Source organism: Odocoileus virginianus, chromosome 29 (assembly GCF_023699985.2).
Source record: "Odocoileus virginianus isolate 20LAN1187 ecotype Illinois chromosome 29, Ovbor_1.2, whole genome shotgun sequence".
In the NCBI taxonomy this organism is placed as follows: Eukaryota; Metazoa; Chordata; class Mammalia; order Artiodactyla; family Cervidae; genus Odocoileus; species Odocoileus virginianus.
The window spans coordinates 11607957-11634077 of NC_069702.1; the positions used below are offsets into that span (position 1 = coordinate 11607957).

Below are 26121 nucleotides of genomic sequence, written 5' to 3' on the forward strand. Positions count from 1 at the left end.
TGAAGCACAAGCTAGAATCAAGACTGCTGGGAGAAATATCAATAACCTCAGATATGCAGATGACACCATCCTTATGGCAGAAAGTGAAGAACTAAAGAGCCTCTTGATGATAGTGAAAGAGGAGAGTGAAAAAGTTGGCTTATGACTCAACATTCAGAAAACTAAGATCATGGAATCCAGTCCCATCACTTCATGGCAAATAGATGTGGAAACAGTAAGAAACTTTATTCCTTTGGGCTCCAAAATCACTGCAGATGGTGACTGCAGCCATGAAATTAAAAGATGCTTGCTCCTTGGAAGAAAAGTCATGACCAACCTAGACAGCGTATTAAAAAGCAGAGACGTTGCTTTGCCAACAAAGGTCCATCTAGTCAAGGCTATGGTTTTTCCAGTAGTCATGTATGAATGTGAGAGTTGGATTATAAAGAAAGCTGAGCGCCGTGGATTATAAAGAAAGCTGAGCGCCGAAGACTTGATACTTTTCAACTGTGGTGTTGGTGAAGACTCTTGAGAATCCCTTGGTCTGCAAGGAGATCCAACCAGTCCATCCTAAAGGAAATCAATCCTGAATATTCATTGGAAGGACTGATGCTGAAGCTGAAACTCCAATACTTTGGCCACCAGATGTGAAGAACTGACTCTACAGAAAAGACCCTGATGCTGGGAAACATTGAAGGCAGGAGGAGAAGGGGACAACAGAGGATGAGATGGTTGGATGGCATCACTGACTGGATGGACATGAGTTTGAGTAAGATCCAGGAGTTGGCGATGGACAGGGAAGCCTGGTGTGCTACAGTCCATGAGGTCGAAAAGAGTCAGACGTGACTGAGCGACTGAACTGAAATGAACTTAAAGGATCCATCTGCCAATGCCCGAGATGGGGGTTTGATCCCTGGATTGGGAAGATCCCCTGTAGAAGCAAATGGCAACCCATCCCAAAATTCTTGCCTGGAAAATCCCATGGACAGAGGAGACTGATGAGCTATAGTCCGTGGTGTTGTAAAGAATCAGACATAACTTAGTGATTAAAAAACAAGTACACCTATTTTTAATGTCGACTAGTGTGGGATTGGGGGCAGGGGGAGAAGGGGACAACAGAGGATGAGATGACTGGATGGCATCACCGACTCATTGGGCATGAATTTGAGTAAACTCTGGGAGTTGGTGATGGATAGGAGGCCTGGCGTGCTGTGATTCATGGGGTCACAAAGAGTCGGACACAACTGAGTGACTGAACTAAACTGAACTGAGTGTATATTCCTTTATACATCTTCCTCATCTTGACAAGTAAGAATGTATTATCAATATTTTCCAATGATATTAGGTATTCTTCTTTAACATAAGCTCCCAGTACATGAATGTGCCAAAATTTAAACTTTCCTCTTAGATATTCTGTCCTATTGTGAAGACCATTTTTCTACCATGAAAAATGTTGCAATGATCATCTCAGGCTTAAATCTTTGTACATTTTAACTACTGCTTTAGGCTAACTATAAACGGAGTCATTGGGCCAAAGGACTAAAATATTTTTACAGCTCTAGAGACATTTTCAAACTCCAGGAAAGCTGTATAGCTTTCCACTTCTGTTATGCTAGTGATTCTGGTTACAGTTGTGCTGCATGTGTGTGTGCTAAGTCACTTCAGTCTTGTCCAACCCTTTGTGACCCCATGGACTGTAGCCCTCCAGGCTCCTCTGTCCATGGGATTCTCCAGGCAAGAATACTGGAGCAGGTTGCCATGCCCTCCTCCAGGGGATCTTCCTGACCCAGGGATCGAACCGCCTCTCTTATGCCTCTTACACTGGTAGGCTGGTTCTTTACCACTAGCGTCACCTGGGAAGCTCCTACAATTGTGCTAACTGTTTGGTAATGGTTTCAATTTGACAGGCGACATGCACTTTGTTTGAATTCATGCTACTTTTATTTTCACATCTTGAGGACAGAAAGTCTATGGTTTCCAAAACACACCCCATCATAAGAGGGATCTTACGAATGAGGATGTCCTGGGGAGGGGCCAATACTTGATCAGCGATGTGGCAGGGATGGGAAAACACAACAGTTGTCCAACCCGACTGTCTTGTAAATGGAGAAACAGGCCAGAGAGGAACGGAGACGCCCGGGGCTCTGGGGAAGCTGGGCCCGCCACCCTGGCGTCCTCACTAGGGCCGCCTCCCCTGGGTTCCTCATCTGTGACAGCCAGTGTCTGTCTAACCACTTCTCCCTTTTTTCTCCTTTTCAGGAACAAAAAAGCCCAGTAAGGCTGACAAGGAAGCATGAAGCCCAGGGAAAAGGACTCAGCAGATAACAAAGAAAGCGACTTGGAGGAAAAGAAACTGGTCAGTCCTGGTTCCCTTATGTGTCCCTGGTAGGAGCATTCAGGTGACTCGGAGGTGGTCCCTCCTAGGGGGAGGTGGTGAGGGCTTAGCACTGAAGGATGAGCAAAATTAGGGGCACTGGTAAGTGGTGTGTGTGTGGAGGAGTGTATGAGTGTCAGGACAGGCCCGGCATGCCCAAGATTGCTGGGTTATGACCACATTCTTCTTTTAAAAAATCATTGTGTAAAACTTGAAGTATCATTGATTCACGATGTTGTGCTAATTTTTGCTCTACGGCAAGTGATTCAGTTATACACATAGACACATTTTTAAAAATATTCTTTTCCAGTAGAGACACAGATGTAGAGGACAAATGTACGGATACCAAGGGGAGAAGAGAGGTGGTGGGATGAACTGGGAGTTTGGAATTGACATACATACACCATGATGTCTCAGTTCAGTTCAGTCGCTCAGTTGTGTCCGATTCTTTGCAACCCCATGGACCGCAGCTCACCGGGCTTCCCTGTCCAACACCAGCTCTAGAGACATATTCTCAAACTCCAGAAAAGCAGTATAGTTTTCCACTCCTTTTGTGCTAGGGATTCAGGTTACAACTGTACTGCGTGTGTGCATGCTAAGTCACTTAAGTCATGTCCGACTCTTTGAGACCCCATAGACTGTAGCCCGCCAAGGCTCCTCTGTCCTTAGAACTCTCCAGGCAAGAATACTGGAAAGGGTCGACATTTCCTTCTCCAGAAGATCTCCCCGACCCAGGGATCGAACCCAGGTCTCCCAAATTGCAGGTGGATGCTTTGCCATCTGAGCCACCAGGGAAGCCCCGGCCACGTCCTCCATAGAGTGAATTGCCTTAGGACCTGCCCGAGAGCATGGGCCACAGACCGCGTGGCTGGGGGGCTGGCATCAGATTTGCAGATAGGCGAATCCAGGCTCTGCCTGAACTTCTGTTCTTCCCCATGACGTCACCCTAGCGGCTCCTCCTGAGCCTGCTGGGAGGGTGGGTGGTATTGCTGGTGGGAACAGTTGGCGGAGGGCAGAGCAGTGTAGACGTGTCTTGGGAGATGGTTAACGGGAGCCCCGGTTATAGCTGTCATCCGGTTCACAGAGCCTCACCGGAGGGTGCTCATCACAGAGGTGTGGCGCTCAAGCGGGAAAACCAGCCTTAGCAATGGCCCAGCTGCACCCCACAGGCCCCAGCCCTTTTCTTTGCCTGCTGTGGACACCGACACGAGGTTGGGGGCAGGGGGACCCAGGGGGGATCTTTCTACAGGGAGTACTTACCGTGTCCTTTGTTGAGAAAAGGATGAAAATAAGAGCACTGGGCCAAGAAACAGCTCTTTAGGGAGACGGGGGGATGTGAAGAACAATGACGAGTATTCATCGTGTGCTTGGCTGTAGACCGGGTGCTGTTTTAGGTTCCAGGGTTTTTAGTGTTCTCCATACACAAACTCTTCAGATCTTAACAAGTCTAAGAGGCGGTGGCACCATCATCAGGCCCATTTTACAGATGAAGACACCATGCCAGAGAGGCCAAGAAACTTGCCCAAGAGCTCACAGGTTGTCAGAAGCGGGGCTAAGACCCAAAGCCAGGCGGTTCTTCGGGCGCCACTGTCTGGGGGTTAACCTGCTGAGCTGTGGCAAGCAGAGAGAGCAGCTCTCATCACGCTCATCAAGGCTTTCAAAAGAATGGAGCTATCTGTTTTCTCACCTTGGGATGCTCTGGGGTGGCCCCTGGGAATCCAAGGTCCCCCATCTGTCTGAAGGAAGAAAGCATGGTTAACCCCAAGACCAGGCTTCCTAAATAGGCAAGCCCAGCCTGGAACTTGAGCCAGGACAGTTGGGTTCCCATCTCCAGTGTATGACGTCACTGCTCACCTCTGGGCTGGTTTGTGGGAGGGCGGGCGGGGGTGGGGTGGGAATTAATAGACAGTCAGTTCCACCAATAGGAAGAACTCTTCAGGCTAAGCGCTGCCTCCAGGCTTTGCAGCAAAAAGGGGAAGTGACTTCCTGCAAGTTTCTTTTGTTTCACTGAGGGGTGTCCAGTCCGTGTTTCTGGGAGAGCCCTTCGTGCAACCCAGGGTCAGGACAGCTGCTGGAAGGCTGTCCCCACCCTCCACTCCCCTCCAAGACCTGCCCCCTCCCCCCCACCTCCAGTCTGCACCCCGCCTGGGTGGTCGGGCCTTTAGTGTTTTCAACCACCAGTGGGAACCTGGAACAGTTTTAAATGAAAAAGGCAGGTCACTGACCCAATGTGAGTTTTAGCAAGATCAGAGAGACCCGCCCTGTTAAAGAGAGGAGACCAGGGTGGATATGTGGAAAGGCCTGAGTCAAGGAGCGGGTGGAGGAAATGAGATGATGAATAAGACACCCAGGGGACCACAGAGCGGGTTCCTCTCTGCACAGTGAAATAGCTGTGCTACCCCTCCCACACTTCAGGCCCCAACTCACTCAATTATTTTGCTTCTCCCCACACCCCAGGGCATCCGTGTCTGCAGGACTGGCTCTGCCCTCTCACCCCACGCCCTTCTCTGCCTGCATTATTCCCCTGGCTTGCTCATCCTGTAAGAGTCGGCTCTGGAATCACCTCTTCCAGGAAGTCTTCCAGGATCAGCCCCAGGTTGGCTCAGTGCCTCCTCCATGTTTCCCAGGGGAATCCTCAGCTCTCGAATGTGATGCCACAATCAAGAGCTTCCATGTTAGAACCCTGCTCTGGACCCGGCTCTGTGAGGGGAGCTGGCCAACTGGCTGAAAATTTATTTCAGAGACAGCCAATTCTCCCAGCGGCCTCCCTGCATGACTGATATGCAGAATGAATATTGCACTGAATCATTCATGCACTCAGAAATAACCAGCCTAATTATTCAGGGTTGGCTTTTTCCTTTTAGAAGATTCGGTTCCCCACTGAGCAGCTCCCTTTCCACTGATCTGCATCCCCGGACCTGGATGATTTTGTGCACTTGACAATCCACGCTCCCAGAAATTCTGCCGCGATCCATAGCTTTTATTTCACCATGTGCTTTCCATTAAACCCAGGTTGCCGGCTTTGGGTCTCTCTTTTGTGGCTTTGCAGCCACCCTGGCCTTCTAGGGGTCCTCTGTTCCCCGAGCCTGCCATCATTCTGCTGGTCTCTACACCTGGTCTCTGCTCTGGGCGCAAATTGCCAAGGCATGTCCTAAACATGATTTAAGGCCCTTCTCTGACATCCGAGCAAGTCAGCCGCACAGGGAGTTAATTCACATGACATCTTGGTGTGCATGAGGGATCTTGCCTCCTTAATGCTTTCCCTGAGCCAGCCCGCCTGAACGAGCAGGGCAGAGTAACAATCAATGGCAAATTCTTTTTCTTCCAAACCCACAACTTCCCTGCTTGTTCTAGAGCTGCAGGGCAGCCTGTCTTCATCTCCAATATGTTGCTCAGGGCTTTGTGTTTTCTATTTGAGTCTCGGAATGACTCTGCAGGATCATCAGGGAGGGATCAAGCTCCCATTTTGCACTTGTAAATGTGGTAGCTCAGAGAAGCAAATCAATTTGCCTAAGGACACACAGCTAAATAGCGGTAGAGCCATGATTGGAACCCTGCCAGGCTTCTCCGGGAGCCAGTGTTCTGTCTGTCCCAGGCCTCAGGGAGATTTTGCTCTGGGTTCATGCTAGTTGCTCCCCTCCCAGCATGCTGGCCTTAAGAGGGGAAAGAAAAAGATGCCAGAGAGTGTCAACTTCAAATTGGCACGTGCCATCTACCTCTGCAATGCGGGAGACCTGGGTTTGATCCCTGGGTTTGGAAGATCCCCTGGAGAAGGGAAAGGATACCTACTGCAGTATTCTGGCCTGGAGAATTCAATGGACAGTCCATGGGTTCGTAAAGAGTCGGACACGACTGAGCGACTTTTCACACCTAAGTGCCTTTCACTTTCCCTCTCATCTGCCTCTGCAAAGATTAAATCTTCAGCTCCTGCAGCTGCTGACCTTCAACATCCCCTGAAGGGAGCTCAGGATGGAGGTAGGGAATTGGGGCACTCTGTGCTCTGGGAAAACTGGCAGGACAGGCCTTCAGATAGTTAGGTATTTTCAGGAGCTGATAGTATGAACTCAATTCTTACATCTCTTCATATCTAGAAAAGCACTTCATCCCTTCATGGTGACATCTGCTCTTCGTGACTAGCAGAAAACTTTAGCCAAGCTAAGTGCTTGATTGCATGAACTCCCCTTCACCCAGGTGGTCTGGTATTCCCATCTCTTCCAGAATTTTCCAGTTTATTGTGGCCCACACAAAGGCTTTGGCATAGTCAATAAAGCAGAAATAGATGTTTTGCTGGAACTCTCTTGCTTTTTCAATGATCCAGAGGATGTTGGTAATTTGATCTCTGGTTCCTCTGCCTTTTCTAAAACCACTGGGCTTCCCTCATAGCTCAGTCAGTGAAGAATCTGCCTGCAACGCAGGAGACCTGGGTTAGATTCCTGGGTTGGGAAGATTTCCTGGAGAAGGAAATAGCAATCCACTCCAGTATTCTTGCCTGGAAAATCCCATGGACAGAGGAGCCTGGTGGGCTACAGTCCATGGGGTTGCAAGAGTCGGACATGACTTAGTGACTAAACCAACCACTTCACCCAAATCATATATATATTCACCTTCCCCCACCACCTCTTTGGAGCAGTTTCTCAGAGCTATCTGAGGTGCTGTTTCCAGGGCTGCAGTCCTCATTTTGCCCCAAATAAAAATTCACAACACTCACGCTATGCAATTTCTTTCTTTCTTCCTTTTTTTAAGTAGACAGAAGAATCAGGTACTCAGGGTGGTGATTTCTGGGAAGAGAAATTTCCCTTTCAGGCCTCTCCAGCTGCTGCGGTGAAGACTTGTGAATGGGAAAAATTTTTATTGCCCATTTCCTGTTCAGACAAGATACAATTGCCACATTTCCTGTTCGGGCGCCCCCGTGCCCTCCCTCCATGGACTCTGCCTCCTGATTCAGGGAGATGGCCTGGCAGAGCCCCGACTGGGGGTGCTTCAGGCGAGCCAGCTGCGGGGAGGGCCAGCGGGCGGGTCTTCGCTAAACAGGACACGGCTCAGCTCCCCTTACCCACAGCCACCCAGGGCCTCACGGGCGTGCCCATCCGAGGACTGTGATGCTGGGCAGGAGGAGAAAGGTGAACACAGCACCTGGCCTCTGTCCGGGCCACGGAGGGCTCTCTCGGCTTTCTGAAAAGCCTCTGGTCTTGACTCCTGGCTCCTGGACCCTGTGACGTTGGCTTCGGGGCTCCAGCTCTGACATCGCAGCTCCCTGGGCTCCTGCCAGCTTCTTCTGGCAGTGCGGCGGTGCTCGGGCAATGAGGCCACACAGAGACCTGCTCTCATCACAGGCGCGGTGCTGTGCCCTCCCATCGTCTCCATCCCCACCGTGGGGTGGGTGCTGAGACCTGGAGGGCAGGCAGGGCTGGGAGCTCTGGGGGACAGGCCTCTCGGCTGCGCTTCTCTGCTCTCCAATGGATGCAGACAAGGATGTAATGACCAAGGCTAGGAGTGAGGGAAGCCTGGGGACCCACACAGCCCAGGGATCAAAAGGAGCAACATCTGAGCCGAGCCCCAGAGGATGAGTTTAAAGACAAAAGGCGATGGAGGATGGGCATGGTGTCCAAAAGTGATTCTGTTCCGTCAATGCATCCCATTCAGTCCCCACTCCTCTTACTGCAGAAAGCACTCTGGCCCCACACTTGCCAGCGTCCGTCTCTATGGTCCATAAATCCTCCTTCTGGCCTCTGTCTGATCACCAGTATTTACAGAGCACTTTCTCAGCAGGTTTGGGGCCTGAAAGCAAGACCCCCACCCTCAAAAAGTAAGACCCACACCAACTATCCAGCCTCTGCTGTTGATACTCAGGGTACCTACCCCCTGACATCTATTCTAACTTCTTTCTTCTGCAGAATATCCCATGAGGTGGGTCTGTTGCAGGGAAGGGCCAATTCTGACTCTGTTTTGGAACTGTTTCTTTGACTTGCTTTTCATGGCTTTTGTTATTATGATCATATATAAGGGCCTGCTTCAGAGAGCCCTGTCCCTCTGGCCGACTGTTCAAGTGCCTTTGTTCAGAACACTGCAGAAAGGAAAAAGTTAACACAGTCCCTGCCCAAGACTTATCATTCTAGGAGATACTTGCAAGATTAATGACCTTTTTACTTTGTTTCCTCACAGCTCCCCTGCCCCATCTATGTTCTATAAGAGAACCAGGCATGAGACCCTGATAAGATGGTTGTTTTGAGACATTTTGAGACAGGCTGTTTTCTCAGCCTGCTTGGACTCCGTAACAGGTCTGTTAACATCCCCATTTCACAGACGAGGACTTCAAGTCCCAGAGGAGCTACATCACTGGTCTAAGTTTACACAATTGTAACTGGCAGAGATGGTGTGGTGGTGGTTTAGTCGCTAAGTCCTGTCCGACTCTTGCGACCCCATGGACTGTAGCCCACCAGGCTCCTCTGTCCATGGGATTCTCCAGGCAAGAATACTGGAGTGGATTGCCATTTCCTTCTCCAGGGGATCTTCCCAACCCAGGAATCAAACCCAGGTCTCCTGCATTGCAGGCAGACTCTTCACCGACTGAGCTACAAGGGAAGCCTCGGCAGAGATGGGGGTCAGACAAAAGGGATAGAAAAGTAAAAATGAGGAGGTGGGACTTTCAGGGTGACTTTCAAGGGGTCTTAGATATGAAGGTCTCCAGAAGGGAGGATTTCAAGGGGCACAGGGGCATCAACCAGGGTGAGAGACCTTGGCACGTAGCTTAGGCAACAGGCATTCTGCATGGCTTGGTCAGAAGGAGCAGAGAGAGAAAACAGAGGAAACAGCCTTTCAGAACAGTGGCTGTGTGCACACACCCTCTCAATGTCCTCAGCCAGCTGCACATCCACAACAGTCTATGCAGCTGTGGCTACAATTTACAGCTGTGGGCTACAATTTGCGCGTTTTACAGCTGGGCAAGCTGAGGCCCAGAAAGGTCAAGGCCTTGGACAGGTCCCAGAGCCATGGTGGAGCAGTCCAGCACTGGAGATCGTGCTGGAGGAGGCTGCCAAGGTGGGCCAAGCAGGGAACTGGCTGTCAGAGTCTAGCTTCCTTTTCTGGTCAGTGTTTGATTTATTCCCTTGCCTCAGCAATTAATATCATGTCTACTGCTGCATTCCCTGGGGCTTCGTCAGGGTCTGGCACCTAGAACACACACACACATGAAAAATGATGGAGAGAAAGTGCTTTCTGAGAGCACCAGGTCCCTCCCCCGCCCAGGTTCTGACAAGTGGTCCACGCTTTCCTCGCCAGGTTAGGATGGCAGCCCCTCCCACCTCCAGCCCCTGCCGCTGGCCAGCCTTTGCCAAGGGGCCCAGCTGCTTGTACTCCCGGTCCCATGGTGGCTGTGGCCATCCACGGATGGGTCCAGCAGGCAGGATTACATGGAGACAAGTGCTTGGTCCTCCAGGCCAAGTCCTGTCTCTCTGTCCACGGGTCCTTTGCCAAGGCGCTCACACCAGCCTGTAGGTGGACAGCTCAGCCTGGAACAGAGAACGCGTTGGGGTGTGTGCCTCCTGGGGCCACCAGCCCCCCAGACGCTGCGCCCAGGAGAGGGGTCAGTGGGGGAGGCAGTGTGGTGCAGTGGGTGCTGCAGGGGGGCTGGAGCCGGACCACTTGGGTGGGCTCTGGTCTCCATCCCAGACACCACCAGGGTCTGCTCCGTGTAGAGTAAGGGAGTTAGAGAGGGCAAGGTTTGGAAAAAAGAATGAGACCGGCACTTTATAGGAACAGATCACCTTTAATGGGGCGAGAAGGGGCAGCAGTCAGATTAGTGAGCAGCTGCACTAACCCAAGAAAAGAGTAAGTATATAGATATATATGTGAAAATCTACTGTCTTAAGGGGGCCAGTTCTTCTCCAGGGTTCGGATTAGTTATCTCTTAAATGGCTGGAGCAAGGAATTCTGGAGATCAGCGAGAGGCTGGGACCAAATCAACCTTAATGTAATTTTTTCCTTTTCCTGGGTGAGAGAGTTCTTCGTTTTGCATAGAATGGTGGGGAGGACCCAGAGGGGAGTTTTAACTCCAGGCTATTTTGAGCCAAGTAATTTTCCTTCACTCCATGCCTCTGTTTCCTCACCTGTAAAATCAAGATAAAATGTACTGATCCTATGAGTCTGTGGGAGAATTCCCAGAAAGGGCTGAGAACAGATGTCTGGCCCCATAGCTTTTAGCGAGAACCCAACTGGCTGCTGCTGGCAGCTTAGCCTGGCTTTGCTTTTTACCTCGGAGATGAGTCAGAGACTGGCCAGATTCTGCTAAAATCACAGGGTTGTAGCTGCTCACAGCACCTGCGAAGGACGTTAAGTCTGCGATGCACAGATCTCTTGCAGCCCGACAAAGCGGGCAGTCTAGTGGCCGGAGGCGGGAGGGGGGCGGGGCGGGCGGACGGCAGACTGAGCTCCGTGGACTGGCCACGCCCACCTCGCCCGGACCCAGACGGGAGCCCCTCCTGGACAACTGGCATCCTTACCCTGGGAATCCTCCCCAGGGAAGAGGACAGCCCACCTGCGTCCTGCGGGCCCCTGGCTGTGCCCCCGAGCGCCGGCTCTGATCTGCTTTGCCCTCCTTTCCCAGGACTGGTCCTGCTCGTTGATCGTGGCATCTCTCGTGGGCGCCTTCGGCTCCTCCTTCCTCTACGGGTACAACCTCTCTGTGGTGAACGCCCCGACTCCGGTGAGTGCCCCCGCGGCCGCGAGAGGCGCCCGGTAGAGGGCGCTGCAGCCACGCGGAAAGCCGGGTGTTCTCACCAAGGCTTGGATGGTACCCCATTCTGCAAACCTTTGCTGGCCGGTTCTGTGCCAGACTCCGGCTGGACCCTGGGGTGAGGGGAGGGACAGAGAGAGTAAGGGCAGACCCCGCGCTCAAGGGGGAGGTGGGAGATACAGAAAGAGGATGATGGCACAGCGTGGGGTCAGTTCCTTGCTCCTGGAGGGTCCTGGGAGAGTGTAGGAAAAGGAGAAGGGGTCGTAGGAGGTCCCAGGGTCCAGATCCTAAGGGTCTTATTCCGGGGCAAGGAACACGGAATCTGAGGCTCACGGAGGGATCTTAGGCATGGAAACATTTCCCTGATCTGTTTTTTTTTTTTTTTTTCCCTTGTCTGTGTTTATGGCTTTTAATCACAGCTAGAGGTCACTTGGGTATACGGTTGGTTTAAGATGCATCTCTGGCTCTTGTTTTCTTCTGAAATCAGGTCACTGGGCGCAGTTCCCCAGGCCCTCCTAACATCACTCTGCTGGTTTGCACTTGAAAGTTTGGTTTGCACCCACCTCGACTGTTAGGTTTGGGTTCTACCTATTCCTGTAAGCGCTGGCTTCTACTTGACCAAACTTCATCCCTGGGGTAAAATGGATGGGTCAAGGGTGGTGGGACAGGAAGACTTCCTGGAGGAGGTGATATCAGAGCTGCATCTTGACTGTGGAGCAAAGGCACAGAAGCCTGAGATATGAAACATTTGCAGAAATGCAGGTCTGATATGGTTGGAGCCCAGGATGTATTTTGGAGAGTGTAAGGGCGTGAGCTAAAGAGGCAGATAGAGTGCAGGCTATGGACTTCACTGGGTGTTTGTAAGGCTTTTCCTTGTTTGGGGGCCTAGCATGCTATGTGCAAAACACATGGGGAGGCCGAATCAGTGAATCTCAAAGGGATCCCAGGAGCCCTGACTTTGCAGACGTGCCTCAGGGATCCAGCCTCCATCTGTGCAGAAAAGCACCATTTTTTCACTCTGTTAACCCTTTTATGTTTGGGGCTCTGTCAGCTCATTCGAAAAACTGATTCTGATACTAAAAATTGTTTGAAAAGCCAGGAGGACTAGATGGCTTCTCCGAACGCTGGCAGTAATCAATGGCTTTGATTTTGTCATTGTGATGTCATCCTGAGATGGGGTCTGATGTGTCCATAATTGCCTTTAAGGGCATTGGGAATTTGCACTCTTTTATTTACTTGGGCTTCCCAGGTGATGGAGTGGTAAAGAATCTACCTGCCAACGCAGGAGATGCAGGAGACTCCGGTTCTACCCCTGGGTCCGGAAGATCCCTGGAGAAAGAAATGGCTACCCACTCCAGTACTCTTGCCTGGAAAATTCCATGGATAGAGGCACCTGGAAGGCTACAGTCCATGGGGCTCCAAAGAGTCTGACATGACTAAGCACACAATTTGTTTATTTATTTGGCTGTGTTGTGTCTTAGTTTCGGCACACTGTACCTTCCTTGCATGCTGCGGGATCTTTCACTGCAGCATATGGATTCTCTAGTGTGGCTCACGGGCTTCGTAGCTCCGTGGCATGTGGGATCTTAGTTCCCAAACTAGGGATTGAACCCACGTCCCCTGCTTTGCAAGGTGGATTCTATAACCACTGGACCACCGGGCAGGTCTCTGGGAATTTGCACTTTTGCTTCATCTTGATAATCCAGCAGAGCCTCCAGCGGAGGGTAGAGGATCACTTACAGCTTATGGGGCAAAGACACATGTAAAAGTTGTAAAACTTGAACATGGAATAGAATGACATGTGCGGAAACATCATAATTCAAGCAATGATCATGGGGACAGGAGGAAGGAGTAATCGTGTCGTTTACTCATTCGAAACTGTTTTTAATTAATAAACTTTATGTTTTAGAGCAGCTTTAGGTTAGAGAAAAGCATGGAATTCCCATATACTCCCTGCCCCCACACATGCAGCCTCACCCACTCTGAACATCCAGGGCCGTATCTTTGTTATATCTGATGAACCCACCTTCACACATCCTTATCAGCCAGAGCCCACAGTTTACATGAAGGTTCACTCTTTGTGTTATACTTTCTACAGATTCGGACACAGGTATGATGACTTGTGGGCCTGCCTGGTGGCTCAGTGGTAAAAGAATCCGCCTGCCAATGCAGGAGACAGAGGTTCAATTCCTGGGTCAGGAAGATCCCCTGGAGAAGGCAACGGCAACCCAGGCCAGTGTTCTTGCCTGGAGAATCCCATGGACAGAGGAGCCTGGAGGTTTACAGTCCACGGGGTTGCAAAGAGTCAGACGTGACTGAGCGACTAAATGACGATGAAAACCACATGATGACTTGTACCCACCACCGTAGTGTGTTACAAAACAGTCCCCAAACACCCCTGTGCTCTGTGCGTTCCTCCTTCCCACAGCCTGGCAACCACTGGTCTTTTGACTGTCTCCACACAGGCACACCTTGCTTTACTGCCTTTTGGGTTTTCTTGGCAGCTATTGTATATGTAACAAATGGGAGGTTTGCGTTAACCCTGTGCTGAGCACGTCCATGGCACTGTTCTTCCAGCAGTGTTTACTCACTGCTTGTGTCTGTGTTACATTTGGATGATCTCACAGTATTTCAGACTTTCCATTACTGTATTCATATGGTGATCTGTGATTTTTTTTTTTTTTTTGGCTGCACCTGCAGCATGCAGGATGTAAGTTCCCTGACTTGGGAGAGAACTCATGCCCCCTGCATTGGGAGCACAAGTCCTAACCACTGGATCACCAGTGGTCCACCGACCAGGACTCTTATTGATGTTACTGTTGTAATTGCTTTGGGGCTCCACAATCTGGGCCCATATAAGACACAGAACTTGGTGGGTCAGTGTTGTGCGAGTTCTGACTGTCCACTGACCAGCTCCTCCCCCATCCCATCTCTTTCTCCTTGGGCCTCCCTATTCCCTGAGACCCAACAAGACTGAAATTAAGCCAATGAGTAACCCTACAATGGACTCTAAGTGTTCAAGTGACAGGAGGAATCATGTCTCACTTTAAATCAAAAACTAGAAATTACTAAGCTTACTGAGGAAGGCATGCTGAATAAGATGGGTCTAAAGCTAGGCCTCTTGCCCCAAACAATTGCCCAAGTTGTGAATGCAAAGGACTAGTTCTTGAAGGAAATTAAAGGCGCTACTCCAGTGAACACATACACTGGCAAAAAAGTAAAGCAGCCTTACTGATGCTCTACAGAAGGGTGTAGTGGCCTGGAAGGAAGATCCCACCAGACACAACATTCCGTTAACCAAAGCCTAATCCAGAGTCAGTTTCCCAGGTGGTACTAGTGGTAAAGATCCTGCCTGCCAATACAGGGGATGCAAGAGAGATATGGCTTTGATCCCTGGGTTGGGAAGATCCCCTGGAGGAGGAAATGGCCACCCACTCCAGTATTCTTGCCTGGAGAATCCCTTGGACAGAGGAGCCTGGTGGGCTACAGTCCATAGGGTCACAAAGAGTCGGACACAACTCAGCACGCACGCTTGCATATTTTGTGTATACAATGAATATCATACAAAGTATATTCTAAACATAAAAATACTGAAAAAAAGTTTGTTAAATGAGAAAATGAGGAAGAAAAAATAACTGAGAACTTTGCTTTGCCAAGGGGGTCTAATTTATTGTCCCCACTCCCAAGCCACATAAACTAGGACTTAGTTGAAACAACACCAGCCTCCACAAAAATAACAGTGAGTGGTCTGGCTTTTATAATGAGTCACCTTTCTAATGATTTCTGAGTTGGTGACATTTATTCTTTTCTTGGGAGGGGATACAGAAGCTCACCTCCCTGCCCTGCCCTTGTGTCAGTATTTAAGCTCAGGGCTTCAGCAGAACAATTAATTTGACTCATCATACATTTCCCAGCAGCAATGGTGTAGTTTATCATTTTCCTCTCCCCAGTCCTTCCCTAAGGGCAGGTAAACACTGCAGTGATAAGGAGTAAAATCATCACCTCTCTCTCCAAGAGCAGAGCCATCCCAATTAGTGGCAGATGTTAGATGCCGGCCCAGGCAAAAATGCCAATGAGCCAGCAGACAGAAAGGCAGAAGCGAGTTGTGGTCCTTTCAATTAATCCCACCCCGGGCTGTTGTTTTAAAGCAGCTGTTCTGGAAGCCCCCATGCTCTCAGAAAAGCAGGGCACATCGTGGGATGCCTCTCTGTGGTCTGAGGTCTTTAACAAGGAAAATGATTAAATAGGAGGGCTGATGAGTGTAGAGCTTGTTACAGACATCTGGGTGGATCGGGACCAGTGGAGGCGGCGGGGAGCGGGGCTCCACCTCTTGGTGGGAGAAGACTAAGATTACAGGAGAAACCAGCACATCTTATTATTTCAGAAACAACTGGCCATTAATTTGATGAGATAGTCGTCTGATTAATTTCATCGTGGACCAGCATTTCCTCTGATTTGGGAATCTCATTCTTGCTTTCTCCTTTTTTCTCTTTTCCTTTTGTCTCATCATGTCTCACTAGTTATGCAAGCAAAACAGGCTGCTATTAGCAAAAACAAACAGCACAACTTTAATCATTCACCCATAAAATTATTGCTATGATTCCTCTTGCATGAAGCAGGAACTGAATCTCTCATTTGGATATCAACTCTCATGGCAGGTTTTGTGACATGCGTGCATGCATGCTAAGTTGCTTCTTTCATGTCCGACACTTTGTGACCCCATGGACTGTAACCCACCAGGCTCCTCTGTCCACGGGATTCCCCAGGCAAGAATTCTGGAGTGGCTTGCCATGCCCTCCTCCAGGGGATCTTCCAGACCCAAGGGTGGAACCCGCATCTTTTATGTCTCCTGCTTTGGCACAGGGGTTCTTCACCACTAGCATCACCTGGGAAGCCCTAGATATTGTGACAGTAATCTCATTTTACAAAACAGGGAGCCTGGGGGGGTGGGGAGAGAGATGGGGTAACTGACTCAAGGCTACTCAGCCAATGGGGAGTCACAATCTCAGCCCCACCCAGAGGCCACTTTTAAGGCTTTGTCTAAACCTCTCTTTTCTTATTTCCCCAGAGATCAGCCACATATGCATTTTATATCCTCTTTGGGAGCTCAATATTTATTTTGTACGCATTTTTTCCATGTTACTGAGTACTCCCCATCGCCAGGATTGCTAACAGCTATGTATTGCTGCCCCCCATGGCTGCTCCACCTTCCCAATGTGGGCCTCTTAGATTGCTCTCGATTTTTCTCCAGTACAAGATGCTGCTGCACTGTTTAAACTGAGATCTCTGAGTCATTGTTTGCTTTTAATCAGAGCCAGCAGAACTGCTGGCTGGCAGGAGGAGGGGGCCTTTCCAGGCCTGGGGTGTTGATGTTTGACTATTCCAAACTGTGGGTGCCACTCCTGCCTACTTCTGGGGTCCCCAGATTATGGGAGCTCAGATGCCTGCCTCTTTGAGTCAAAATCTTTCCATTTCGTAAAGCTCCTCTGGGGGGAAATGCCTTTGTTGAGCCTAATGGGAAAAGGACCATATTCCCAGCTCAGAGCAGCTCTGCTTCAAGGGGTGGGCGCCCTGGAGGGGGGGGCGCCCTGGCTGCTGTAGCCAGACAGAGGGAGCCCAGTGACAGCCAGCCCAGCAAGGCAGGGAGTCAGGATGGAGGAGATCGGATGGCATGACTGGTGTGAACAAACCCAGGCAGATAAAACTGAAAACATTCTTTTTCTGCCCTGCAGGAGAAAAACACTGAGATTTATTGAGCACTAACTCTAGACGTCATGCTAGGGACCACGTATCCCCACCCAATCCTTCTTGCAGGATTGTTATGCCTGCAAACCTGGGTTGTTCTACAAATAAGTTATTCTGTAATTGGTGCTCAAAGCCATCACCCCACACTTGGGTTGAATCAGGATGTCCTTTGAGATCCCCTACTGCTTCAAGACTGATTTTCAGCAGCCATAAGCAATCTGAACAGTAATGAAAGAACTCACCCTTTTCACTCCAGCCTACCAGAGGGCATAGAGAGAGGAGCAGGAAATGTTATCTGAGTGAAGGTCTACATAAATGCACTGTCCTCCTGCAAACACAGCTGTGTGTGTGCGCGCGTCAGTCACTCATTCATGTTGGACTCTTTTCTGACCCCATGGACTGTAGCCTCCCAGCTCCTCTGTCCATGGAATTTCCCAGGCAAGAATACTGGAGTGGGTAGCCATTCCCTTCTTCAGGGGATCTTCCTGACCCAGGGATCAAACCTGGGTCTCCTGCATTGCAGGCAGATTCTTTACCATCTGAACCACCAGGGAAGCCCTAAACACAGCTATACGATCCCTCAAAAGAATGTTCCAGCAGCAGAGAGACTCCAGATCAATTTTTTTTTTTTTAATAAGAGGGATATTTGGAAGCACATATGCTTCTCTCAGCTACTGCCTTGGGCCACATAGAAAATGAAACTTTCTTTCTTTGTGCTCTATATAATTAAACCCAAGGGTTGGGCCACCTTCCTCATTACAAAGGTAGTTGAGGGAGGAACCCAGAAAACTCTGGAAGCCTTCCTCTCCGATGATCGCTTGCAATTACTGCGTCCCCTTTCATCGCCTTCAGTGTTCGTTCTGAAAGCCGGCTGAGTGGGCGAAATCTTCTCAGATGTCTAGAAGTACAGAGGCCTCTCCCTCACCCCTCAGTTACCCAGACTCCTCCAAGAGAATCTCACAGTAGGAAGAAAAGAAGACACCCCAGAGCTGCAAACTGAATATTAAGTCAAGAGGGAGCTGGATGCTTTCCTAAGGACCTGGGAGGTGGGTTGGGGTACCCAAGGCCACCTTAGTCTTCATCATTTGCTAGAAGGGCCCATAAGACTCACCACGAGGCTTATTCATGATTGATTTATTACAGCAAAAGGATGCAGAGTGAAATCGACCAAGGAGTTAGGTGCCTGGGGGTGAAGTGCAGAGGAGACCAGGGTCGTCTCCCATGGAGGCGGGCCAGATGCCCTTAATTTCCCCAGCAGCAAGCTATGACGCCTCTGTGAGCAGTCTTCCTTCAGGGAAGCTCATCAGAGACTAGGATTCATGGCCTTTATCAGAGGTCAGTCACAGAGTCACCTCCTTGAGACGCGTACACAATTCCTGACTCCCAGAAAAGAAGCACAGGCCACACTGTTGGCAAACTTTAGGTCCCAGGAGCCCTTCTTCTCACTTCTGGGAATGGTGTGTTCCCTCCCCAAGTCCAAGTTCCCCAAGGCCAGCCCAGGACTCACCTAGCAAGCAGGCCTTTCAAAGGTTAGAAGTCTCAGGCCAGACATGGTCACTTTTTCTGCACAGGCGGCAGAAAATATCCGCCTGCCAATGCAGGAGACACAGGAGACGACAGTTCAATCCCTGGGCTGGGAAGATTCCCTGGAGAAGGAAATGGCAACCCACTCCAGTATTCTTGCCTGGAAAAATCCCATGGACAGAGGAGCCTGGTGGGCTAGAGTCCATGGGGTCACAAGGAATTGTGAACCAATTAGCAACTGAGCATGCTGTCTTAGTTGTGCTGCTTAGCGGGCACCAGGTGGCGCTGCTGAGCTGACAGTTTTGCCTTGCGTGGTCCTCCCTTCGAAGAGCCTGGTTTGTAAAGTTCTGTGCTGTTTTCCCTCCAGGTGCCGGCATGTTCAGTGGTGTGGGACAGTCTCTGCAAACCCCCGAGGAGGCAACTAGCATGACTGGCTCTGTGATGCAATGGTGTGTGTGCTCTGGCCCATCCACACAAGGGTTCTATGTATGAGGATTTTCATAGCCCTCCCGAGAAAAATTTGACATGGATTCCTGACAAGCTCTATGAATCAGGCAGGAACATTAATATCGTAAAACAGGCGACAAGGTAATTTGCCTCCCATTGTCTGGCAGTTTCCTGTCGTCCTTTGGAGGTGTTCTATGGCAGTTCCTGCAGCTGGGCATTGCTTGGTTCAATGAGTTGCCAAAGCTTGGCCCGTGTGTTGCTGGCTGGGGAGATAGTGGTAAATTATTCATGGCTTCATAGACCTGAGAAGTAAACAAGTCTAGAACCCTTCTTTCACAAGGCAGAAGCAATGATGTCAACACCCCCAACCCCCGCCAGTCACCCCAACTTCTGATTTTTTTTTTAATTTTGTAATTCTTGTGGACCCAGCACTGCCCTTTATGTTCATCTTCACATTAAATCCTCATGGTAACTCTTTAGGGAGGAAAATGATTTCATAGATGAGGGGCCAAAGGCACAGAGAGGTTGAGTGACTTTGCTCAAGATCACCCAGCAGAAAAGTGGCCAAGCTGAGAGCTGGATGAAATGGATTCCAGGGCCTTTAACCACTGAGAACCCAGCCCTCAGAGACAGAGCCACGCGCTGGAGGTCACACGGGACTGAACAGCATGAGTGAGTCCGAACCCAGGACTTCTCGGCTCTTTGTTGAGTCTCCGTTCCTTTAACCCTGTGACCTCTATTTATTTCTTTGCAGTTTGGGCTCTAGTCAGTGCTAGTCATGATATAAATATTCCTCAGTGAGTTCATAAAATGTTCCTATTAGACTCATCATCTCTTAACAGTTCAGGAGCCTCGTGACTGGTCCAGCCGCCTCCAGGCTAAACCTTCTGAGTCTCACACCATGCCTACAGTGAATGTTCTGAAACACAAGTGAGGATCTCAGCTCCAAGTTCAAATCCTTCAACTGCTCTTCAACACCCGCTGGATGAAGCGTGGACCCCTTGGGCTGGCAGTCAACTTCCGACCACGTCTGCCTAGCTCTCCAATCTGTCCCCAGTTGCCGGGCCACCTTCCCACTCCACCGAGTCATTTACAAGGTTCCCGTGTCATCACCTAGGCCATCAGCTTCTCCACCTTTGAGAACTGCCGTCTACAGTCATCTAACCCCAGCCCCCGCTCTCCTTCTTCTTGCATCCCTTGATCTGAGTGACCTGGCTGAGTGGCTGTAGCCCTTCTCGGCTTCCTGATGCCACAGGTCTTTCCGCTCCATGTTGTAAGTGAGTGTTTATTTGGCTCTTGTGTCCACAATAGATCTCGCACTCTTTGGAGGCAGGGACTGCAGGACTTGTCTCTAGAAGACAGGGTGGGAACCTGGGCCTCTGGTAGGAGGAAGCAGAAAAGCAAAAAAGCGTTAGCTGCTCAGACGTGTCTGACTCTTTGGGACCCCATAGACCTTAGCCCACCAGGCTCCTCTGTCCATGGGATTCTCCAGGCAAGGATACTGGAACGGGTTGCCATTTCCTTCTCTAGCGGATCTTCCCAACCCAGGGATCGAAATCGGGGATCTCTTATGTCTCCTGCATTAGCAGGCAGGTTCTTTACTGTCTGAGCTATCAGGGAAGAATGTCCAGATAAAAGACACAAGAATGGGTTTCTTAGAAGTAGGTCCAATTGAAAAGTAAAAGGTGGACTCCATGAATGAGATGGCCCGAAATGAGCCTAGAGATTAGCTAATATGGCAATATTAAAACTATATTTTATTGCAGAATACTTCTTTCAAATAAAGTCTTACAAGGTCCCCAAAACATGAAAGGAAATCTCTAGTCAAAGGCCCATATCGCCACACCTAGCTGCCCTTCATGATTTTGCCTAAATCTTCCCTCTTTCTTTCTTCATACTGTTCATAGGGTTCTCAAGGCAAGAATACTGAAATGGCTTGCCATTCCCTTCTCCAGTGGACCACATTTTATCAGAACAAAATTATTAAGCAGAGGTGGCAAAAACACACAGAAGATCTATACAAAAATGATCTTCATTGACTGAGATAACCACGATGGTGTGATCACTCACCTAGAGCCAGACATCCTGGAATGTGAAGTCAAGTGGGCCTTAGGAAGCATCACTATAAACAAAGCTAGTGGAGGTGATGGAATTCCAGCTGAGCTATTTCAAATCCTGAAAGATGATGCTGTGAAAGTGCCACACTCAACATGCCAGAAAATTTGGAAAACTCAGCAGTGGCCAGAGGACTGGAAAAGGTCAATTTTCATTCCAATTCCAAAGAAAGGCAATGCCAATGAATGCTCAAACTACCGCACAATTGCACTCATCTCACATGCTAGCAAAGTAATGCTCAAAATTCTCCAAGCCAGGCTTCAACATTATGTGAACCATGAACTTCCAGATGTCCAAGCTGGTTTTAGAAAAGGCAGAGGAACCAGAGACCAAATTGCCAACATCCGCTGGATCATCAAAAAGCACAAGAGTTCCAGAAAAACATCTACTTCTGCTTTATTGACTATGCCAAAACCTTTGACTGTGTGGATCACAACAATCTATTTTAATAAGAATTTTAAGAAAATTCTGAAAGAGATGGGAATACCAGACACCTGACCTGCCTCCTGAGAAATCTGTGTGCAGGTCAAGAAGCAACAGTTAGAGCTGGACATGGAACAACAGACTGGTTCCAAATCGGGAAAGGAATACGTCAAGGCTATATATTGTCACCCTGCTTGTTTAACTTATATGCAGAGTACATCATGTGAAATGCTGGTCTGGATGAAGCACAAGCTGGAATCAAGATTGCCAGGAGAAATATCAATAACCTCAGATACACAGATAATACCACCCTTATGGCAGAAAGTGAAGAACTAAAGAGCCTCTTGATGAAAGTGAAAGAGGAGAGTGAAAGAGCTGGTTTACAACTCAACATTCAGAAAACTAAGATCCTGGCATGCGGTCCCATTATGTCATGGCAAATAGATGGGGAAACAATGGAAACAGTGCAAGACTTTATTTTTTGGGGCTCCAAAATCCCTTCAAATGGTGACTAAGGCCATAAAGTTAAAAGATGCTTGCTCCTTGGAAGAAAAGCTATGACAACCTAGACAGCATATTAAAAAGCAGAGACATTACTTTGCCAACAGAAGTCCATCTAGTCAAAGCTATGGTTTTTCCAGTAGTCATGTATGGATGTGAGAGTTGGACTATACAGAAAGTTGGACTATACAAAAGCTGAGCACCGAAGAATTGATGCTTTTGAACTGTGGTGTTGGAGAAGACTCTTGAGAGTCCCTTGGACTGCAAGGAGATCCAACCAGTCTATCCTAAAGGAAATCAGTGAATATTTGTTGGAAGGACTGATGCAGAAGCTAAAACTCCAATACTTTGGCCACCTGATGAAACAAGCTGACTCTCTAGAAAAGACCCTGATGCTGGGAAAGATTGAAGGCGGGAGGAGAAGGGGACGGCAGAGGATGAGATGGTTGGATGGTACTCAATGGACATGAGTTTGAGTAAGCTCCAGGAGCTGGTGATAGACAGGGAAGGCTGACATGCTGCAGTCCATGGGGTCGCAAAGAGTCAGACAGGACTTAGTGACTGAACTGAACTGAATACCCTCTTTCTTAAAACCTCATGTCATGGTTATTGTCATGGTCTGGGCTTGGGGGTCAGGTTGATTGCGCTCGGGTAAACCAGCTGCCGTAACACACAGCCCCTAAATCTTGGTGGCTGAACACAATGAGAGTTAATTTCCCAGCCCTGTTGCCCAGTACAGAGGTGAGCAGGTGAGCAGGGGTGCACTGCTCCATGCAGACACCCTGGGGCCCAGGCTCCTTCTACTGAGTGGGCTCCCCCATCCCTGAGAGATTCAGAGGCTTCTGCTGGGTCCTCTGTGAATGTCCAGCCTGCCGGAAAAGGGAGTGAATGAGGAGAAGGTCCAGGAACTCTTAACATCTCTTCACACATCCTTGGTGAGAAATGGTCCTATGAACCCCTCCCCGCCCCACCACACACCCCCAGATTCAAGGGACTGAGGTGTGTGACGTGGCAGTGTAGGCAGGAATAGGAAGAGGGTAGATGCTGTGATCTCGGGCAGGCTCTGCAGTCCCAGTGGATTCAGAGCAGCTTTCAGATGCATCACTTCACTCCAAAGTTTTCAGCTCTGATGAAACATCACAGAATGGCTCCAGGTGAGCCAAGGAGGGGGAATACAGATGGAGACATACTTAGCAGTCAGTCAATGTTGATGCCACATCCTCATCTCTCCTCTGGTTCAGTCTTTCCACATGTACCTGGGGGTACTAATGTGATCATCTTTGTGTTTTCCAGACTAAGAATGGGGATAGAGTTGTCCATGTTTAAGAGGTGGGCTCTGGAGTCCCACTGCCTAGATTTGAGTCCTGACCATAATGGAACCTTGGGAAAGTCCCGTGGCTGTACCTCAGATTCATCTGCCCAGGAGACAAGTCAGAACACAGGACCTGTCTCAGAGGGTTGCCGAGGGGATGGGTTCATGTGTTTCCAGTTTTTAGACTAGTGCATGGCACGTGGAGAATGTGATGTATGGGTTCCCTATTTTGATTATTGTATGATGCCCAGCCTGTAGCAGAAACTCAATTTAATACACACACACTCATCTCAGCACCTGCTCTGTACTGGGCACTACCAGTCCGTGCCAACATACTCCATGAATCTCTAGCCTGATGAATGAGTCATGCAGTGAATTAGCTCAACAAGCCTCATCGCCTGGCTCCTGCTCTCACATATGCTTTGGGGCTGCCTTTCATCTTGGTTTTGGCTGAATTCACACCCAAAGACTAGTGTTTACTTGCTAAAGGCGTCGCTTTTAAACCAGCTTTCGGGGACTGTTGGAGACGTGTTTCCACAGGGGGCAACTCTGCCAGGCTTCTCCGGCCCCCTGCAGATGCATCCGTTCTCCAGCTTCCCCAAATTGAAATAAGAAGCGTCTGCAGAGACTCCCAGAGCAGCGCCTAGCAGTGGGAGATGTGAAAGTTGCCTCTTCCCCCACCAGGCTCCTGAGTGCTTGGAAACGAAAAGAGAACATTTCCTCCCAAACAGCATCCTTCTAGTTTCTGCATGTAAACTCAGGATGCTGGTCCTTGCTGCAGGCGTGGGAAGACAAGGCTGTCGAGAGCAGGCATCAGCAAGACTTTTCCCAGTGCAGCCACTGGAATCCGTGCAGGACTGTGGTAGGGACCAAGTCATATCCAAGAATGACCTTCAATGCCAGAAGGACTCCTGATTATTGGGTTAGAGACCTGAGAAGTCCTGGGCACTCACTCCATCTTCTCTGGAGGGTCTGGACCCTGTTGGTAGTCCTGGGGGCATCCTGTGAAAGTGAAACAAAGGGAAGTCACTCAGTCATGTCCAACTCTTTGTGACCCCATGAACTATACAGTCCATGGAATTCTCTAGGCCAGAATACTGGAGTGGGTAGCCTTTTCCTTCTCCAGGGGATCTTGCCAACCCAGGGATTGAACCTAGGTCTCCCGCATTGCAGGCAGATTCTTTACCAGCTGGGTCACAAGGAAAGCCCAAGAATACTGGAGTGGGTAGCCTATCCCTTCTCCAGCAGATCTTCCCTACCCAAGAATTGAACCAGGGTCTCCTGCATTGCAGGTGGATTCTTTACCAACTGAGCTATGAGGGAAGCCCAACTGCCTTCTTGCGGCCCCTCCATCGCTCTGGCTTAGTGCTAACCATGCTGTTTCTCGCCCTATACTTGGCTTCCTGAGGGGTGTCCTCCTTACGCTCTTTGGGGCCTGACAGGGCAACCTAACAAGGACCTAATCAGTACTGATCTTTAAACCTGTAAATGTCCTGGGCTTTCCTTGGTGGCTCAGTGGTAAAGAATCCACCTGCCAGTGCAGGAGATGGGTTCAATCCCTAGTCCGGGAAGATCCCACATGCCACCGAGCAATGAAGCCCGTGAGCCACAACGATTGAGCCTGTGCTCAAGAGCCCGTGAGCCACAACTACTGAGCCCATGTGTCGCAGCTGCAGAAGCCCACGTGCCCTCGAGCCTGTGCTTTGCAACAAGAGAAGCCACAGCAATGAGAAACTCGGACAGCGCAACTAGAGAGTGGCCCCCTTTCGCCACAGCTAGAGGAAAGCCCACGCGGCAACGAAGACCCAGCGCAGCCAAAAATAAACAATAATAAAGGTGTCTGATGTTTGACAAAAATGGTGTGATGATGGTTTTAAAATAAATAAACACATGTCCTGTTGGATTTAGCTGCTTCACTCTCATACCTTCATCATGAAATGTGGAGTCACAGGTGGGTGGTTGTATTCAAGCTCTGAAGCCAGGCAGACTTTGCAAAAATCCTTCTCCACCACTTACTAGCCATGTGGGTAAATACCTTACTCTTGGCTCCCTCCTCTGTAAACGGGGGTGTCAACCACTTGGGTTCTCATGAGTATGAAATAGAATTATTTATGTGTTTTGGTAGAGTTTCAAGAGTTAGACACAACAGCAAGTTTGTCTGATTGAAGCTAAAAAAAGAAGGCATTGAAAAAATAGTGAGCAGCTCCCAAGAGGTGGGAGGGCTGGCGAGCCAGGCTCAGAATCTCTGCAGGGAGAACAGATATATTCTTTTTCAGGTTCTTTTCCATTATAGGTCATTATAAGATATTAAAAATAGTTCCCTGTGCTCTACGGCAGGTTCTTGTTGTTAATCTGTTTTATGTAGGGTAGTATGTATGTGTTAATTCCAAACTCCTAACTTACCTCTCTCCACCTCCAATATCCTCTTTGGTAATTAAGAGGAGTTTTTTAGAAATGGATTTGCTGGGTTCTAGGTTAGGATCTTCAACTTGACTAGGTAATGCCAAACTGTTTTCCAAGATGACTGTACAAATTAAATTCCCACCATCAGTGTACCAGAGTACACACTGCTAGTCACTATCGAACCCTTACCAGACCTGTTCATCTTTAATTTCCCTGGGGATTGGGTGATCTCCATACAGGTACTGGGTGCTGCTCTGAGTTCTTGGGTGATCTAATGACAGCCTGAGACATCAGTGTTATCACTCACATCTTGCAGATGAAGAAGCCCAGGTTCAGCTGGCTTAAATCATTAGCAAATCATGGTACTGGGATTCAAGCCCAGGCCTGTGTGACCAGACCCTATGCTTTTTTCTGCCATGCTATAACACTGGCTGTTATTAGAGAGGTCTCTGGACCTTTTCGGCGTACCTATGGGGAGCTATGTGCTTCTTGGAGATGGAACTCTCATGGGGAGCTCAGTTCATGACCTCAGTCTTTGGTGTATATCAGAATCACTTAACCCCATCC

The 26121-nt window shown here is 49.3% G+C and overlaps 1 protein-coding gene across 1 annotated transcript in view; it reads left to right on the plus strand.

Moving 5' to 3' along the window:
* The first annotated feature begins 2272 nt into the window (after nucleotides 1-2272).
* Nucleotides 2273-26121, plus strand: part of SLC2A9 (solute carrier family 2 member 9) — a 204662-nt gene continuing 180813 nt past the window's right edge. The window contains exons 1-2 of the mRNA XM_070457990.1: nucleotides 2273-2335; nucleotides 10956-11054. Coding sequence (XP_070314091.1) covers nucleotides 2273-2335; nucleotides 10956-11054 — 162 coding nt within the window. The remainder of the gene's footprint in view (nucleotides 2336-10955; nucleotides 11055-26121) is intronic.